The 19,672-nt window shown below is 38.8% G+C and overlaps 1 protein-coding gene across 1 annotated transcript in view; it reads right to left on the bottom strand.

The window, feature by feature from the left end:
* Nucleotides 1–2,190: 2,190 nt before the first annotated feature.
* LOC103505661 (LON peptidase N-terminal domain and RING finger protein 3) overlaps nt 2,191–19,672 on the bottom strand; it is an 85,814-nt gene continuing 68,332 nt past the window's right edge. The window contains 8 exon segments of the mRNA XM_026820954.1: nt 2,191–2,512; nt 3,062–3,261; nt 3,264–3,428; nt 3,780–3,872; nt 11,407–11,511; nt 14,576–14,795; nt 16,452–16,648; nt 16,816–16,884. Coding sequence (XP_026676755.1) covers nt 2,321–2,512; nt 3,062–3,261; nt 3,264–3,428; nt 3,780–3,872; nt 11,407–11,511; nt 14,576–14,795; nt 16,452–16,648; nt 16,816–16,884 — 1,241 coding nt within the window. The 3' untranslated portion in view covers nt 2,191–2,320.

The raw sequence follows: 19,672 nt of genomic DNA on the forward strand, positions 1-19,672 counted from the left end.
ATATCATGAAAGGTTTTTTTCTTCCCTTCGTCTCTCTAACAATTTTTCGGTATGGAAATTCAATACTGTACATTGGGGCCAAGAGAGAAGTTGGGGGAGTCTTAAGGGAGAGCAAGGAAAGTAGGGCTTTACTCTACTGTGCCATGCCTCTCTTTTAGGACTAAAATCTAAAGGTACCTACACACGATAACTCCTCAATGTGGACTAAATGTTCCATAAAAGCCATCAGCCCATCAATCTATTTTGTATTTAACTTCGTCCTACGTATTCCATAAGAGCCATCACTGTATTTGTATAACTGACTTGCATATTTCAAAACATTGTATCCTATTAATTTGTCTGTTGTATCAAACTCAAAGTATGAGATTGCATTTTTTCGGAACCGTATTTTTCACCCCTAGCAAATCACGAGGAAGAGAGCTACTTAGGTATATTTCCAAGTTTGGTGACTCAAATGTGTACTAAATATTACATAAAAGTCATCACTGTACAACAAACATACGTCTCGTCTGTTGTATCAAACCTAAATTACGAGATTGCATTTTGAATCCGTAATTTTCACATCCACCAAATCACGGGAATGAGAGCTACATACCTACATATATTTTCAAGTTCGGGTATAAGTCAGAATAAATCCCCCCTGTTTAGCATTAGGAATATGTGTTTCGAAAAAGAGCAAAATTCAACGCATGGAATCAATACTGCCTTGAATTTTCCTTCTTCATGCTAATAATGGGAACGCTCGTGTGTGTGTTCAAATGTTTTCACATAAATTTACATTTACATATACCGTACGGTTACATTTATACATAAATGTTTGGAAATTAATTATGTACCTGGAACATGATTTTTTTTTTCTTTTGACATTTCATTTTAAGTCCTCTTTTAAGTGTGTTTCAATGCTTTAACAGTATTCAACTTCTTTAGGATAATTAATCTTGTCCATTTGCTTTCTCCTTCGTTCTCTCTTACTTTTTACTATATACCTCCTTTTCGATTTTTTTTTTTCTTTTGACATTTCATTTTAAGTCCTCTTTTAAGTGTGTTGCAATGCTTTAACAGTATTCAACTTCTTTAGGATAATTAATCTTGTCCATTTGCTTTCTCCTTCTTTCTCTCTTACTTTTTACTATATATCTTCTTTCTCTCTCTCTCTCTCATCTCCTACTTTTTTTACTGGAATGGCACCTAAGCTATATTGTGTGCTGCATATTTTTGTCGTCTTCATAATTGCTGTTAGTCATTAGTCTTTCTTTCCCTAGCTTTTCTACTCTCCTGACATCGTAACAACTAATGACCGGGGCACAATTAAAGTTAAACTCGGATCAAAGTTAATCCCTTTTGATCTAAACAATATGTGGGTAATGTTAATCGAAAGTTTAAAATCAACCAATGAGGTTGCTTGATCAGATTAACATTAATCCAAGTTTAACGCAAAATGTAGCCTCTAGCATAGTTGCAAAGTAACGTATACGAATTTGTTGACTTGCATTCAACGAAGTCGATCGTATGAACCAAAAATCATCCGAGAAAATCGAGTCAGGTATGAATTATACCTAATGAAAACTCATCATTAAACTACAACTGGATTTGTTGACTTGCATTCAACGGAGTCGATCGTATGAACCAAAAATCATCCGAGAACATCGAGTCAGGTATGAATTATACCTAATGAAAACTCATCATTAAACTACAACTGACAACCATAAGAAGTGAGGATTTGAAGATCACTAATGGTGGGTTTCACCAACCTTTTCAGCCTCTAACGGGCTGGTAACTTAACAACCATGTTAAGCCTATACAAATCAAATGGAAATTAACTGGCTGTTAGCTTAACACATTCAACGGAGTCGATCGTATGAATCAAAAATCATCCGAGAAAATCGAGTCAGATATGAATTATACCTAATGAAAACTCATCATTAAACTACAACTTACAACCAAAAGAAGTGAGGATTTGAAGATCACTAATGGTGGGTTTCACCAACCTTTTCAGCCTCTAACGGGCTGGTAACTTAGCAACCATGTTAAGCCTATACCTACAAATACAAATCAAATGGAAATTAACTGGCTGTTAGCTTAACAGGCCTTCTAAGGACTGAAAATTGGTGAAATCCACCCTAACACTAATGGTGAGTTTCACCAACCTTTTCAGCCTCTAACGGGCTGGTAACTTAACAACCATGTTAAGCCTATACAAATCAAATTGAAATTAACTGGCTGTTAGCTTAACAGGCCTTCTAAGGACTGAAAATTGGTGAAATCCACCCTAACATTTGAGCACAGCTCCGAGGGCCAAGGACAACCGTTTGAGCCACTGTCATGAGGGGTGCTGGTGAATTGACTGCTGTGAGGATTGTCTATTAAGTGGGTGTGGTCTCATTGGCTGTGATTGGCGTACCGGGGGTGCCATGGTGAAGTCTTGGGAGCGCTCACTTTGGTCGATGAGCTCGAACGTTTTGTTGATGGCTTTCAGACGTTTCTCTATGCACGTGGTTGCTAGGATACCGACCTGGGGACAAACAAGGAAAGTGGGTTTAAATACTTTGAATGAGAAAATTATGCGGTCTGGTAAACTGTTATAACGAGGTGAAATTTGGTATCTCTCAGGTTGACGAAAAGAGACAACACTTCCCAATTATGTAGGTTCTGGGAGCACCAAAGAATGACCCATAGAAAATACTTACAATCAAGTTACGAGTGCAAATTTTACCTGGAAATCAAACTTGAAACCTGAGACATTATGCGGCCTGGTAATTTGGTAAACTGTGATAACGTGGTGAAATTTGGTATCTCTCAGGTTGACGAAAAGAGACAACACTTCCCAATTATGTAGGTTGTAGGAGCACCAAAGAATGACCCATAGAAAATACTTACAATCAAGTTACGAGTGCAAATTTTACCTGGAAATCAAACTTGAAACCTGAGACTTTCAGCGTGACAAGCGCTTTATCACTGGATGAAGCCTGCGCTTTATAACTTGATCTATTGCTTTACGCATGAATAGTTGAATACTCAAGGTAAAATATCTTTCTCAGTTCTGTTTCATTCAGATCCTCACCTGCAGATGATGTCCCAGAGGTAGGATAGCAAGGAGCCACCACATCCAAGCTGGACCGTCAGATAGTAAATGCCAGTCTAGCTCAGTCGGTGGCATAGCTCCGTAGAACCGACAGATCTCGTTCTGAAGGGCGGGGCTCATTTTTTTGAACCATTGCTCACTCCGCCGCCGTACCGTGTTGTGCAGGGCGGAGAAATAGCAAGGAGCCACCACATCCAAGCTGGACCGTCAGATAGTAAATGCCAGTCTAGCTCAGTCGGTGGCATAGCTCCGTAGAACCGACAGATCTCGTTCTGAAGGGCGGGGCTCATTTTTTTGAACCATTGCTCACTCCGCCGCCGTACCGTGTTGTGCAGGGCGGAGATCTCTGTGGACAGAAGGAGTGAAGGGGTTAAGTTTAGAATTAAATTCTGTGGATAACCAAAAGGAGAGGGACTCATGAGGAAGATAAGCTCACTCACTCAGTCCGATGGCGTATGAGGGATCTAGTACTAATAGTAAGTACCATAAAATACCCATGCCAACCAGACTGGTTGCCTCCAAAGAACCTAATGAAGAAGATAAGCTTGAATTTATGTGGGTGATGATATCTGCGAATCTTTTCATAGCAGCAGTTTCAAAAGTCAGCATTGCCATGATATTAGCACAACTTTGAGGTGCAACCTGAAGAACATGATAACAGTGCATACTTGGGACTAACCGCTAATGGCTGACTTACCGTTGAGCTTATGGTTAGGGATAGGAACATCGTTGATGAATTCTACTTGAGCGGTGTCGTAACCATCCCGCTCGTCTTCTCTCTCCTCTTTCCCTGTACCTCCTTTTCCCTTTTTTTTTCCTTCACAGAGTGTCTCTTCCCTCGTTGGTTTTCCCTCCTGACCTAAAAATAAAAATATCCTTCTGCCTCAAAACAGAGATGGGGGGCGACTATTATTATTAAAAGATAATATTTTTCAACCCCCCCTTCACCCCTCCCGATAGTGGGGGTAAGGGGTAGGGTACCATCCATCTTTTTCTCCTCTCCCTTCATCCTTCCTTATTCGTTCTCACTTTCTGCCTCCCATGTCTCTCCCTTCGTCCTCTGAAGGGGGTTTTTCCTCCCCTCTTTCACTTTTCATTCTTCCCATTTTTCAATCTAGATAATCTTCCAACGACGCACTGTGCCGAACCCTAAAAATATAGGGGGCATTTTTTCTCCCTTTTTGTTTTCTCCCAGCCCTTTTGTTCTCGTAGCCTGGATTTGTGTCTCCATTTTGCTAGTTTTTTTTAAGGTTTTTTTTTTTTTTTTTACCTACCTACTTAACTACCTATACCTAGGCTACGCAATTATTTCAAACATCATAGTTGGATGACGAACGATATTTTGGTATAGGGGTCCTTAAAGGGGACATTTTTGAATGTCTATGTTTTTTCCCCTCCATTTACCCCTGGGGGCGATCGAAAGTTGTCACCTGGCTTCACCTCAACCATCCAGTCTTTTTTTTTTTTTTTTTTTTTAAATTGCTCACGCATGTGGCCTGTGTCGTAGCATGCCCATCCCGTGGGATGTCTTTCATCAGATGGGCGAGAAGAGACACAATACTTCCCATTTAGGTGCTGGGTCAACACGAGAACACCAGAAAGTAACCCGTTGAAATATTTGCAATCGAAAAACGAGTACAATTTTTTGTCGATGGTGGGATTCGAACCCGGGACCTTCTGCATGGCAAGCAAGCGCGTTACCACTGGACCAACCGTGCCCCCATACCATTCAGTGGTACTCAAGAAAAAGAAAGCTTTGAAGAACATTGAAAATGGATCGCGTTCTGCAAACACGTGGCAGGTAAAGAGCTAAAATGTGAAAATGGGCAGACATGCTCCTTTATTTTAGGGAAATAGTTGACAGTCAAATTTCTTCAATAAATTTAATTCAATTCTCTCTCCCTCATAATTCAACCACGAAACCCCAAAAAACCTTCCTTTACTATTCAATAGTTTTTACTTTAAACCAAGTTTAAACTATTGTGGTTATTGGATTCCTTTCTGATGAATCTCGACCCACTGCCCCAGTTAGCAGTTAGTAACCACTGTCAACTGTTCTTATTCAAAAGGAACCCTGATGTTCCACTCTTATTCTCGTGGAAAAATTTATGGGACGAGCTTTTACCTAGCTCTTCTTTCTGTATTTCTTCCTTTACAGTTTTACCTAAGGTTTTTTTTTTCTTCTTTTAGTTCAGAAAATCCTTAATGGTTTCTTTTTGTTGTGCTAAAAACGTTCCCAAGATCCCATTGTGTGCGAGGACTTGAGTAGGTACCTTTAATAGTTGTGCAAAGGGTTCAGTCTCTTTTGTACCTTCTCTTTCTCTTTCTTCTCTCTTCTTTCATAACTGTACTTACCTTCATGTTTTTCAACCTTTCTGTGTTTCTCTCTCTCTTTCTTCCTGTTCCTCTCTCTTTCCATAGCTCTATCTTTCTTCCCCCCTCTTCCTTCTCCCTCCCTCACTCTTTCTTTCTTCTCTTCGGCTAGACAGGAGAAAATTAAAATCAAATCCGTGTCGCACATTTTTCAGTCGTTCCATTTATCTCTCTACTGTCAAGTCTGTAGTCTCGAAAGCGAAGGGAGAAGAAAGACATGATAGGAGAAAACCAGCTGTTTCGAGAACGAACCTGTTCTGTTTAGGATAAAATCCGCCTCGGGCGGTAATCGAACCCGCGACCTAGCGCTCATAAGAGAGACTCGCCAAGCCCGAAAATACATCTATAGATATACTTAAATGATTGTCTCAAATGATTTAGGAGGGGGAAATAGAGAGAGGAAAATGAGACACTTTTAGAATGCTGTCCGGAATGATAGGTACCTATTGCTTTAGCGAAAATTTCGATCTCCCTTCTCTCTCTCTCCCTCCCTCCCTCCCTCCCTCTCGCTCTCACTCCAGATCTGCAAGATATTAAAGATTCTCTATTTCTATCTTTCTCTCGTGTGTTCCATTTCTGTTCAAAATATATTCACAATAATCATCCCCGCTCTTTCTTATCCACCGTTCTGTTCAGTAAGATCCTCTCTCAGTTTGTAAGATGTACGGATATTGTGGAAAATATTTCCATACCATTCAGTGGTACTCAAGAAAAAGAAAGCTTTGAAGAACATTGAAAATGGATCGCGTTCTGCAAACACGTGGCAGGTAAAGAGCTAAAATGTGAAAATGGGCAGACATGCTCCTTTATTTTAGGGAAATAGTTGACAGTCAAATTTCTTCAATAAATTTAATTCAATTCTCTCTCCCTCATAATTCAACCACGAAACCCCAAAAAACCTTCCTTTACTATTCAATAGTTTTTACTTTAATCCAAGTTTAAACTATTGTGGTCCCTGCAATTGGATTCCTTTCTGATGAATCTCGACCCACTGCCCCAGTTAGCAGTTAGTAACCACTGTCAACTGTTCTTATTCAAAAGGAACCCTACCAAGTTTAAACTATTGTGGTTATTGGATTCCTTTCTGATGAATCTCGACCCACTGCCCCAGTTAGCAGTTAGTAACCACTGTCAACTGTTCTTATTCAAAAGGAACCCTGATGTTCCACTCTTATTCTCGTGGAAAAATTTATGGGACGAGCTTTTACCTAGCTCTTCTTTCTGTATTTCTTCCTTTACAGTTTTACCTAAGGTTTTTTTTTTCTTCTTTTAGTTCAGAAAATCCTTAATGGTTTCTTTTTGTTGTGCTAAAAACGTTCCCAAGATCCCATTGTGTGCGAGGACTTGAGTAGGTACCTTTTCTTCTTTTCGTTCAGAAAATCCTTAATGGTTTCTTTTTGTTGTGCTAAAAACGTTCCCAAGATCCCATTGTGTGCGAGGACTTGAGTAGGTACCTTTAATAGTTGTGCAAAGGGTTCAGTCTCTTTTGTACCTTCTCTTTCTCTTTCTTCTCTCTTCTTTCATAACTGTACTTACCTTCATGTTTTTCAACCTTTCTGTGTTTCTCTCCTCTCTCTCTTTTGCTTTCTTCCTGTTCCTCTCTCTTTCCATAGCTCTATCTTTCTTCCCCCCTCTTCCTTCTCCCTCCCTCACTCTTTCTTTCTTCTCTTCTCCCCCTCCTTATCTATATCTCTATCTATATTGTAACTACTTACTTTCTCCCTTAATTCTTCCCCTCCTTCCTTCCATCTCTCTCTCTCTCTCTCTCTCTCTCTTTCCTTCCCTCTATCTCTATTTCCTTCCCTCGCTCACTCTCTCTATATCTTTCCTTCTCTTTTTTTATCTCTCTCTCTCTCTTTCCTTCCCTCCATCTCTATTTCCTTCCCTTGCTCGCGCTCTCTATATCTTTCCTTCTCTTTTTTTATCTCTCTCTCTCTTTCCTTCCCTCTTTCCCTCCCTCCATCTCTATTTCTTTCCCTCGCTCGCTCTCTCTATGTCTTTCCTTCTCTTTTTCTCTCTCTCTCTCTCTTTCCTTCCCTCTTTCCCTCCCTCCATCTCTATTTCCTTCCCTCGCTCGCTCTCTCTATATCTTTCCTTCTCTTTTTTTCTATCTCTCTCTCTTTCCTTCCCTCCATCTCTATTTCCTTCCCTCGTTCGCTCTCTCTCTCTCCTGCATAAATTCTATTACGCTCGTTTTGCATTTCTCCCCAATTCGTTGGAAAAGGTCACAAAATCCTTGAGCAAAATGGCCGGCCACCATCATCTTCCCCATTGTCCATATTTCAATAAGAAAAGAACCCATTATAAGATTTTCCAAAGATGTTGTTAGCCTTAACTTCCCCTCTTTTTCCCGTGTCCCCAGTTCTCCCATGTCTCGGTGGTGTAGTGGTCAAGACGCTCGCCTGGTAAACAGGAGGGTGTGAGTTCAATCCCAGCCGAGGTATGGAATTTTGGTTAAACATTGATTGTTCCAATTTTCGATTTTTTTTTCTTTTGACATTTCATTTTAAGTCCTCTTTTAAGTGTGTTGCAATGCTTCAACAGTATTCAACTTCTTTAGGATAATTAATCTTGTCCATTTGCTTTCTCCTTCGTTCTCTCTTACTTTTTACTATATACCTCCTTTTTCTCTCTCTCTCTCTCTCATCTCCTACTTTTTTACTGGAATGGCACCTAAGGTATATTGTGTGCTGCATATTTTTGTCGTCTTCATAATTGCTGTTAGTCATTAGTCTTTCTTTCCCTAGCTTTTCTACTCTCCTGACATTTTCCATTAAGAATAATATCTTCAGATTAAGAAAGAAACGGTTCTTCATTTTGTCTCTCTACTCTTTTAATTTATTTCTTCCTGTTTTCTTAGAAAATATTTTAGTGAAATGAGCTCTATCTTGAGATTCTCAAGTGAGCTGTCTCAGAATTCAGAATCTATTTCAGAGAGAGGTAGTAAAATTTTTTATTTTTTTTATTTTTTTTAGGAAATATTTTAGTGAAATGAGCTCTATCTTGAGATTCTCAAGTGAGCTGTCTCAGAATTCAGAATCTATTTCAGAGAGAGGTAGTAAAAAAAAGCAGTTTGTGGGAACCGTAAATTTTACTTTCTAGGTAAGAGTATGTAGAAAATGATCTTTCTGGACCTAATAGTCTACACACCTACCTAAGGTCTGGCGACCTTCTGATTACTAGCCGAGCACATGATATATATATATTTTTTTTTTCACACCTTATAACTTACTCGTGTACACACAAACAGACCGAAATTGAAAATCTTACACCCAACAATCACGTTTTCTATGAAGAACGATACCTAATCCGACAAACCACATTTTTCATTGTTTTCGAAACATTTATTAATAAATACTTATAACTTTTAAGGAGTTGGACTGCTAGATGGAGAGAAAACTTATACTTATAACTTTTAAGGAGTTGGACTGCTAGATGGAGGGAAAACTTATAGGAAAAAGAGGATGTAAAGGAAGGGATGAAACTTGAGAAAGAAAGGGGTAAATAAGATGTAGGAAGAAGGGAAATGGTTCAAATCAAGAGAAGAAAGAAGAACAAAGGGGAGATTTGTGAAGAAAACTTATAGGAAAAGAGGATGTAAAGGAAGGGATGAAAGTTAAGAAAGAAAGGGGTAAATAAGATGTAGGAAGAAGGGAAATGGTTCAAATCAAGAGAAGAAAGAAGAACAAAGGGGAGATTTGTGAAGAATGGAGAGATTACGAAGAACGAAGAAGATTAAGGAAATGAGAAAATGAAGCAAGTTGAAAGTTTACTAACTTCCGGACATTCATGAGATATGGGCCAAGGATTATGGAAGATTTATGTACCATGGACTAGACTTCTCAATTTAGGTTTCTCATAAATACGATGTCTGTCCCAACCGTTCAAAAGTTATAGGGTGTTTGGGAAGGATTTCTGGGTCTGGGACATACTGTATATGATCCAAGAATTATGTATTTTAGTCACTTGTCATCATTGTTATAAAATATGTATAGCAGGTACCTAAATATCACCTAGAAATAATTAAGGGAACTTTGAAAAATTGTCCTCAGATGTATTTAAACTATTAGAGTTCTGTTAAATTCATGGACTAGACTTCTCAATTTAGGTTTCTCATAAATACGATGTCTGTAGTTCCCAACCGTTCAAAAGTTATAGGGTGTTGGGAAGGATTTCTGGGTCTGGGACATATATACTGTATATGATCCAAGAATTATGCATTTTAGTCACTTGTCATCATTGTTATAAAATGTGTATAACAGGTACCTAAAATAAATAAGGGAACTTTGAAAAATTGTCCTCAGATGTATATTTAAACTATTAGAGTTCTGTTAAATGTGTGTTTATTATTATTATTATTTTAACTGATCTTGTAATTTGTTATCCACCAAAATTCCTTTCAATAAACAAAATCAAAGTGATAAATTTCACGGTACAATACAGCAAAAAAATTGGTGCATAACTTAAGAAGCAATGACTATTTGTAGATATCAATACAGCTTTCGTTCTAACTTCTTATAAGTTTGGGAAGGATTTCTGGGTCTGGGACATACTGTATATGATCCAAGAATTATGCATTTTAGTCACTTGTCATCATTATCATAAAATATGTATAACAGGTACCTAAATATCACCTAGAAATAATTAAGGGAACTTTGAAAAATTGTCCTCAGATGTATTTAAACTATTAGAGTTCTGTTAAATGTGTGTTTATTATTATTATTATTTTAACTGATATTGTAATTTGTTATCCACCAAAATTCCTTTCAATGAACAAAAGCAAAGTGATAAATTTCACTGTACAATACAGCAAAAAAATTGGTGCATAACTTAAGAAGCAATGACTATTTGTAGATATCAATACAGCTTTCGTTCTAACTTCTTATAAGCATGACTTTCAAGGAAACTTGCAAAGGAAAACTGGAGCTAACCTAACTTTTATACTATTTTTTAAGTCCGACTGTAAACTTATTTTTTTACAACCCAGCACGAGTCAATTGAATTCTTCCTCGTTTTACTGGGTTGGGTACCCATTCAGTACAAAACGGTAAAAAATAGATAACCTTATCATAAAAATAACATCTAGATTTTCTAGATAAAAAGATTTATTTTAAAAATAAAAATCTAAAAATAGAACCAATCTAATTTTATCCTTCTAAAATAAATTCATTTTCGAAGTTTATTCAAAATTTATTCAAGAGTTTTTTCTGAGGGAAATCCCGCATTATCGATCGAAAGGTTTTCCAAGGGCAATTACTGGATGGTTATTTCAATTGTTTTATGGTTATTTTGAAAGGTTTTTTTAAGGGTTTTCCCCCAACTTACCTTAACAGAATGGGACTTGGAGGGTTTGATGACGAAGAGCTTGTGGGCTCCATTCCGTGAGGGTGAACATCCCCCCCACCCCAACTTACCTTAACAGAATGGGACTTGGAGGGTTTGATGACGAAGAGCTTGTGGGCTCCATTCCGTGAGGGTGAACATCCCCCCCCGGGTATTCAGCTAGTCTAGTAGAGGAAGAGGAAAAAACGGGGCTAGACAGGAGAAAATTAAAATCAAATCCGTGTCGCACATTTTTCAGTCGTTCCATTTATCTCTCTACTGTCAAGTCAGTGGCGAAGGTTCGTATGGGATCTTGGGACTTCTATTTTATTATGTTCTGCCGGTATAATAACAGTGCCGAAGGTACGCATGGGATCTTGGGACTTCAGTTTTATTATCTTGTATAACATTTACTTGAAATAGAGAGATCTTTTTATGTTTGTATTGTGTCGTTCGAAATGGGACATTCGGGAAAAAATCGGATGAAACTCACAAGTGGGAACGGGCCTTTAGGAAGTTGAGATCGCAATAAATATTTTTCAAGGCAAAATTTCTACAGTGTATGTTTCTTATGTACTGTGGATGACAACTTGGACAGCTAGAAAGCGGATAGTTGGGTAAGTACTTACCATGATTGTTATTAACGATGACACTGTCTGGACTTGAAGTTTCAGTCGGACTGGATGGCTCAGAGTTTGGTTCTTTCTTGATACTGAAATCACACGGAGGTCCAACTTAAGAACAAGAAAAGAGTAGAACAGGAGAGAGGAACATTTTTTTCCAAGAGGTTTGATAGATGGAACTGTAACTGCCAAGGTCTTGTAGTCCCGAAAGCGAAGGGAGAAGAAAGACATGATAGGAGAAAACCAGCTGGTCCGAGAATGAACCTGTTTTGTTTAGGATAAAATCTGCCTCGGGCGGGAGTAGAACCCGCGATCTAGCGCTCATAAGAGAGACTCGCCAAGCCCGAAAATACATCTATAGATATACTTAAATGATTTAGGAGGGGGGAAATAGAGAGAGGAAAATGAGACACTTTTAGAATGCTGTCCGGAATGATAGGTACCTATTGCTTTAGCGAAAATTTCGATCTGCGTTCTCTCTCTCCCTCTCTCCCTCCCTCCCTCCCTCTCGCTCTCACTCCAGATCTGCAAGATTTTAAAGATTCTCTATTTCTATCTTTCTCTCGTGTGTTCCATTTCTGTTCAAAATATATTCACAATAAACATCCCCGCTCTTTCTTATCAGGTCTTCCTCTTCCCCTCACGCTTTCTCCCATCCTCCCTTCCTTTTTCCCCCTCCCTCCCGTCATCCTAATGTAATGAAATTTAATTTTTTAATTAATATCGCATGAATGGCAACCCCCAGTACTCACCCCGGCAGTCTAAAATAATATTATTGTACATAAAATAAATATACAGGGTGTCCTGGAAGTCCGGTTTAGTCTTTTAATAACCACGCTTTGTGACTAGCCCTGAATGATCCCGTGTTTAGGCTGCCTGGAGACAGTAAATCTTCAGAACATCCTTTAACGGTTAAAGTTTAACCTATCCTTTGGGGCAGTTTCCCTACCCCTAACTAAGCCTCAGAGTGGGCTCATTGTGTATGCTATGCTATCCATGCTCCTTGGATCAGAGTCAATGGTGCATCATTTAAGGTGCTTTCCCACTTGTCGTTTGCAAAAAAAAAATCGTGTCGTTCGAAATGGGACATTCGGAAAAAATCGGATGAAACTCACAAGTGGGAACGGGCCTTTAGGAAGTTGGGATCGCAATAAATATTTTTCAAGGCAAAATTTCTACAGTGTATGTTTCTTATGTACTGATGTGGATGACAACTTAGACAGCTAGAAAGCGGATAGTTGGGCAAGTACTTACCATGATTGTTATTAACGATGACACTGTCTGGACTTGTCCCAACTTACCTTAACAGAATGGGACTTGGAGGGTTTGATGACGAAGAGCTTGTGGGCTCCATTCCGTGAGGGTGAACATCCCCCCCAGCCGACACACAACTGAACCACGTTCCCAACTCCGCGAAAGCTCTCAGGTATTTTCCCCTCGCCCTTCACTGCCAGGACGTACACATCGGCCCCAAAGCCCCCCTGTTTGAGTGCGCATGCGTGCACCCCCTTTCGGACTTCTTCTGTGACGAGGGCTTTTTTTTAGTTTTTTCACGAAGTGGCAAATTTGTTTTCCCGTTTTTTCTTTCTTCTTTTTAGATTTAAGGATATTTCTTATTTTCTAATTAAGAACAAGAAAAGAGTATAGAACAGGAGAGAGGAACATTTTTTTTTTTTCCAAGAGGTTTGATGGATGGAACTGTAAATGCCAAGGTCTTGTAGTCCCGAAAGCGAAGGGAGAAGAAAGACATGATAACTATCCTATCTTTGGTTGGGTGGAAGAGCTTACTGTGTGAGAATCCTGCCATAAAGCCTTTTAAAAAAAAAAAAAAAAAAAGAAAAAAAGGAGAGGGGAACAGTACCAGAGGCTGTCTGAGTGCGCATGCGTGCACCCCCTTTCGGACCTCTTCTGTGACGAGGGCTTTTTTTTTAGTTTTTTCACGAAGTGGCAAATTTGTTTTCCCGTTTTTTCTTTCTTCTTTTTAGATTTAAGGATATTTCTTATTTTCTATAGTAAAAGTCGTTAATCCTTTTCGTCCAGTGAAACACTGGTCTCATTTAAGTTAGCATATTAGGTAGGTTGGTAGGTACCATTAAATAAGCTCTGAATCCCTGTTTTTCTCAATCTTCACATTAGGTACAGGAGAAATGTGCCTCCCAAACCCAAAGTTTTACTAAAACTTGGAGTTTGGGATTGGGACTACGTACGGCGTACGGTCAATACGGATGTACTAAATTCTAAACTATGAAGCCCATGAGTACAGCCCTAGAAGATAAAATATCGAATTTCCAAGTAGGTATGTTCGAATTTCAGAAAACTCTGTACTGAGTGCGCATGCGTGCACCCCCTTTCGGACCTCTTCTGTGACGAGGGTTTTTTTTTCTTAGTTTTTTCACGAAGTGGCAAATTTGTTTTCCCGTTTTTTCTTTCTTCTTTTTAGAGTTAAGGATATTTCTTATTTTCTAAAGTAAAAGTCGTTAATCCTTTTCGTCCAGTGAAACACTGGTCTCATTTAATCTAGCATATTAGGTTGGTAGGTACCATTAAATAAGCTCTGAATCCCTGTTTTTCTCAATCTTCACATTAGGTACAGGAGGAATGTGACTCCCAAACCCAAAGTTTTACTAAAACTTGAAGTTTGGGACTACGTACGGCGTACGGTCAATACGGATGTACTAAACTCTAAACTATGAAGCCCATGAGTACAGCCCTAGAAGATAAAATATCGAATTTCCAAGTAGGTATGTTCGAATTTCAGAAAACTCTGTACGAATTTCAGAAAAGACTGTCACTGAAGAGAGTAAAGTTGTGTACTCGACATGAAGGAGAGAGGGAGACAGAAGATACTGAGGCATAGGGAGAAAGAGAGAGACAAAGAGAAGGCTTTGAGGAAAAGCCATAGTGAAAAGTGATGTATTATATGTACATTATATACTTATGTGTATTTATTGTACACACAATTTTTCCAAACAATTTTATTTGGGACAATTTTTCCTCTTCCCGAAGCGTAGATGGGGAGGAGGGGAGGGGGAGAGAATGAAAATGTGGAAACTGTTTTGTGTTGATTGTTACTGAGGGGAAAAATGGGACAATGTGAGCCAAAGGAGTAAGGTATTTTTTGTATACATGTACATATGTATGTATTTTTTTTTTTTTTTTTTTTTTTAAAATCCGCTTTCAACGCACCGCCGCACAAGGAGACGGTACCTTGGCTCGAACACATACAGTATGCAGGGAACGGTCGGGAATGCCGTGGTACATACGAACACGGGCAGGTGGTGTTCGGGGGTCACCACTTGAGTCTTGAGGAGACGGCAAGCGTACAGGGAGGGGAGGGAGGTGCGGAGGGCGCGGTCCAGGAATTTGGTGACGTGCTTCTGACTGACGGTGAGATACTGGTAAGAGAGGAAAGTATTGTTATTAGATAGGCAGATAGGCGCGGTTAAAATGAAGACTAGATAACGTCGGATAGAATCGGGATTCTATCTCGATAGGCAGATAGGCGCGGTTAAAATGAAGACTCGATAACGTCGGATAGAATCGTGATTTTAAGTGGGTAGAATCGGGATTCTATCTGATTTTGAGGGACATTCATACCGATTCTATCCGGATAGAATCTGATACAGCATCGAATAATCCCAAGCCTATTTTATCTTCTATCCCGATTGTATCCGGATAGAATCCAATTTTTGGTTATGTGGGTTGTGGGAGAGGTTTTGGGTATCCACGGTCTGATAGAGGCTCGTAGTTTAACCCGAACGGTATTCATTGGTAACAATTTTGGTTATGTGGGTTGTGGGAGAGGTTTTGGGTATCCACGGTCTGATAGAGGCTCGTAGTTTAACCCGAACGGTATTCATTGGTAACGCTCTTATTTTGTCATGTACAAGGTCTGGAATCGAATTCGCAGCCAGAGTCAAATTCCTGCTCTACAGTACTCAAAGAGAGGAAAGTATTGTTATTAGATAGGCAGATAGGCGCGGTTAAAATGAAGACTAGATAACGTCGGATAGAATCGGGATTCTATCTGTTTTTGAGGGACATTCATACCGATTCTATCCGGATAGAATCTGATACAGGATCGAATAATCCCAAGCCCATTTTATCTTCTATCCCGATTGTATCCGGATAGAATCTGATACAGGATCGAATAATCCCAAGCCTATTTTATCTTCTATCCCGATTGTATCCGGATAGAATCCAATTTTTGGTTATGTGGGTTGTGGGAGAGGTTTTGGGTATCCACGGTCTGATAGAGGCTCGTAGTTTAACCCGAACGGTATTCATTGGTAACGCTCTTATTTTGTCATGTACAAGGTCTGGAATCGAATTCGCAGCCAGAGTCAAATTCCTGCTCCACGGTGCTCAGGTATTTACGCAGTACCTATTCCTTCTTCTTACCTATCTTATGAAGCATTCCCCGAGCATGCTACGGCACATGCAACGAGTCCGTGTTATTGCATCAGCTGTTAAGTTCATAGGTAAACATTGGATTTTAAGATTATTAAGATATTGGGAAAATCCTACAATGCTGCAGTGAGCACCTAAGTCGTGACATAATAACACAAAGAAACTGCATTTACATAATATGTACTTACATGTTGAAACTGGTCTTCTTCGGTGGTATGCGTTTCCAAATACCTACTCTTATCTAGAAGAGCCATAGATTTCTTACGAAGGCCAGGGTTCTTTTAGATCAACATCGATGGACTATGTTTGGACACACCTTTACAAATTGAATACTTACATCGGCGAGGGAGGTTTTGCAGAGAGGACAAGATGAGCTGTAGTCCAGACATCTGTCCAGGCACATCCAACAGTAGGTGTTAAGTTCACACAGAGTCGATCGACATCGATGGACTATTGGTCTTGGTATAAGTAGGGCCATCGGCTATAATAAACGCCCTATGTCACTGCGACCTGATAAGATCTTTTGTGACTTTCCCTTTAATTATCTAGAAGAGCCATGGACTTCTTACGAAGGCCAGGGTTCTTTTAGATCGACATCGATAGACTATGTTTGGACACACCTTTACAAACTGAATACTTACATCGGCGAGGGAGGTTTTGCAGAGAGGACAAGATGAGCTGTAGTCCAGACATCTGTCCAGGCACATCCAACAGTAGGAGTGACCGCACGGGGTGGTCACGGGTTTCCAAATGGTGGACCGACACAGGATGCAGTCGAAATCCGAACTGTCGGCCCTGGTCAGATCGATCTTGAGCGAGGAAGGTTGAAATTCTGTATCTGGAAAGAGAAAATGACGAATTGGTGAATCATGCGTATTTTAAAATGTCTGGTTTTATTTTTCTCTTGAATCTCTTGCTATTTATGGAGCATTTTCCATTTATTTATGTGCTTAGTGTGAACACCTTAGAGTCCTTAAACCTTCATAGAGAACAGAATTTACTTACTTTTCAGCTTGTCCACTTCGGTGAGTATCCTGGTCAACAGGACTGGGATTTTCCTGGTACGTACTGGTTCTTGTAGTTTTTAGGTAATTATTTACCAGGCTTAATAGACTTTGAAAATATAAATATACACCAAGGAGACTTATCGCCTCGAGACAACAATTTGATTTTATACCAGTTAATAATTACTTAATTAGCTTAAGCAATTTGATAGGTCGATTTTAAATTTTGGATTAAAAAATAGCCAATCACGTGGTCAGTTTAACATTGAACTAAATTTAAACTCACATTGTGGCCCTTAGCATCGGAAGAATTTACAGGAAAAGGTGGGTGTCCTTGCCCTGAGAGCTAAATAAAATGTCAATAACAACGTCAGAATTTTTCAAAGTTTTAATTGGAGAACATTTCAAGATGTTTCCTGCGAATTTATTTAATTATAATATTTCTAAGAATCACAATCATTTTTTTTTCTCATTTTTTTAAAAAAGAAAAAGTATTTACATAAATTTTGTAAAATAAATAAATAAATAAAATTATTCGAAATACCTAAAAATAATGATGAAAATAACTTTCAAGATTTTTTTTTTTAATTAATTAACTGCATTCACTTGTACAAATTTAACAAGATTAGCTAAAGGTGTACCTATCATATATCTAAAGGTGTACCTAATAGGTAATCATTTATTAATGATTACCTATCGATCTATGTATCTAGAATCAATGTACAGTCTGTCAAAGAAATACTGTTACAGTATTATTAAATAATGAAACACAGGGTAAGTAAATACTACGGTCATTGTTTCATATACAACTCTATTTGCTGAACTAAGTTTAGACAAACCCAATAGATCACAGAATCTAAGAATATGGAACCGTCAGCAGTACTGCTGAACTTTAAGTAATCTCTAGAAATATTGAAAGTAATGTTTTCATTGTAACAACTAATGACCGGGGCACAAATAAAGTTAAACTCAGATCAAAGTTAATCCCTTTTGATCTAAACAATATGTGGGTAATGTTAATCGAAAGTTTAAAATCAACCAATGAGGTTGCTTGATCAGACCAGATGCGAATGCACCTTTCAAGTTTATATTTTTCCTTCCATGGAGATTTTCTCCCAGTCTTCCTGACCACTCTTAAGATTGAGATACTCAAAGGAGAATAATGAGGAATCAAAAAATCAAGACAACAAATGACCTCATCAAAAATATCATTGAAATCTGAAGTTTCATCTCAAGAACAAGAGGGTGCGGTACAACAATGCCAATGATTCTCGAATAAATGTTCAAACTGATTTGGCAAAAATAATGGTAATCCTGGGCTCCTGTGCCTAAATCTCTTCCTTTGAAATTGGCCAGATGCGAATGCACCTTTCAAGTTTACCTATATTTTTCCTTCCATGGAGATTTTCTCCCAGTCTTCCTGACCACTCCTAAGATTGAGATACTCAAAGGAGAATAATGAGGAATCAAAAAATCGAGACAACAAATGACCTCATCAAAAATATCATTGAAATCTGAAGTTTCATCTCAAGAACAAGAGGGTGCGGTACAACAATGCCAATGATATCATCACAGTAGGTAAGAAGTTACCTTGCTGAACCTTAATACGAGAGTTATTTGCTGAATCTAACATAACTCGTGACCCAATGCTGTCACTGCCATTCTTACCGATTCCAATATCAATATATCGTGCAGATGCCTCATGAACATTGTCAGCCATCAGCAACAAAATGAACAGGTATACCTAATAATGAAATTTTACTAAACTTCAATCTAAGCAGAAAATCTTGTAGCTGATTCATCTCCCCATTATTTTCAAACAATCAGATGCGGGGTTTGCTCGAATAAATGTTCAAACTGATTTGGCAAAAATAATGGTAATCCTGGGCCCCTGTGCCTAAATCTCTTCCTTTGAAATTGGCCAGATGCGAATGCCCCTTTCAAGTTAATATTTTTCCTTCCATGGAGATTTTCTCCCAGTCTTCCTGACCACTCTTATGATTGAGATACTCAAAGGAGAATAATGAGGAATCAAAAAATCGAGACAACAAATGACCTCATCAAAAATATCATTGAAATCTGAAGTTTCATCTCAAGAACAAGAGGGTGCGGTACAATACCAATGATATCATCATACTAGGTATTAAGAAGTTACCTTGCTGAACCTTAATACGAGAGTTATTTGCTGAATCTAACATAACTCGTGACCCAATGCTGTCACTGCCATTCTTATGATTAATAATACAGTGTTACCTTTGTTAAGGTCAAGGTTTTTGGGTGCCTGCTGATATAGGGTGCACCAACACATACATACACGATGCTGGTTACTACTGACTCATCCTCCAACTAACTCAAATTTATCAGCCACCCTACATTAGACACTCTTTCTAGAGCTGATTTTGGTATAATACAGTGTTACCTTTGTTAAGGTCAAGGTTTTTGGGTGCCTGCTGATATAGGGTGCACCAACACATACATACACAATGCTGGTTACTACTGACTCATCCTCCAACTAACTCAAATTTATCAGCCACCCTTCATTAGACACTCTTTCTAGAGCTGATTTTGGTAATATTGTATGTAAAATCAATAGCTGTAAAAGCTTTTATCAATGGGACTTATTATTTTCTTTAATGCTGTGTCCATGACCACACATTGTCGACGCCGTCGATCAACGAGTAAAATCTATGTTGTCGAGGCAGTGTACAGGTTTCAGTCGACGTCGATCGACCATAGATCGACGCTTAAGCCATTACTAGTCTTACCCAGTATAGGAATGGAATGTATGGATTTGGTCTCAAAGAAACTGCGGCAGTCCCCGCCAAGCATTAAAATTCTTGGTGCCAATTCAAGGTTTA

Source organism: Diaphorina citri, unplaced genomic scaffold (genome assembly GCF_000475195.1).
Source record: "Diaphorina citri unplaced genomic scaffold, Diaci psyllid genome assembly version 1.1 scaffold188, whole genome shotgun sequence".
Lineage (NCBI taxonomy): Eukaryota > Metazoa > Arthropoda > Insecta > Hemiptera > Psyllidae > Diaphorina > Diaphorina citri.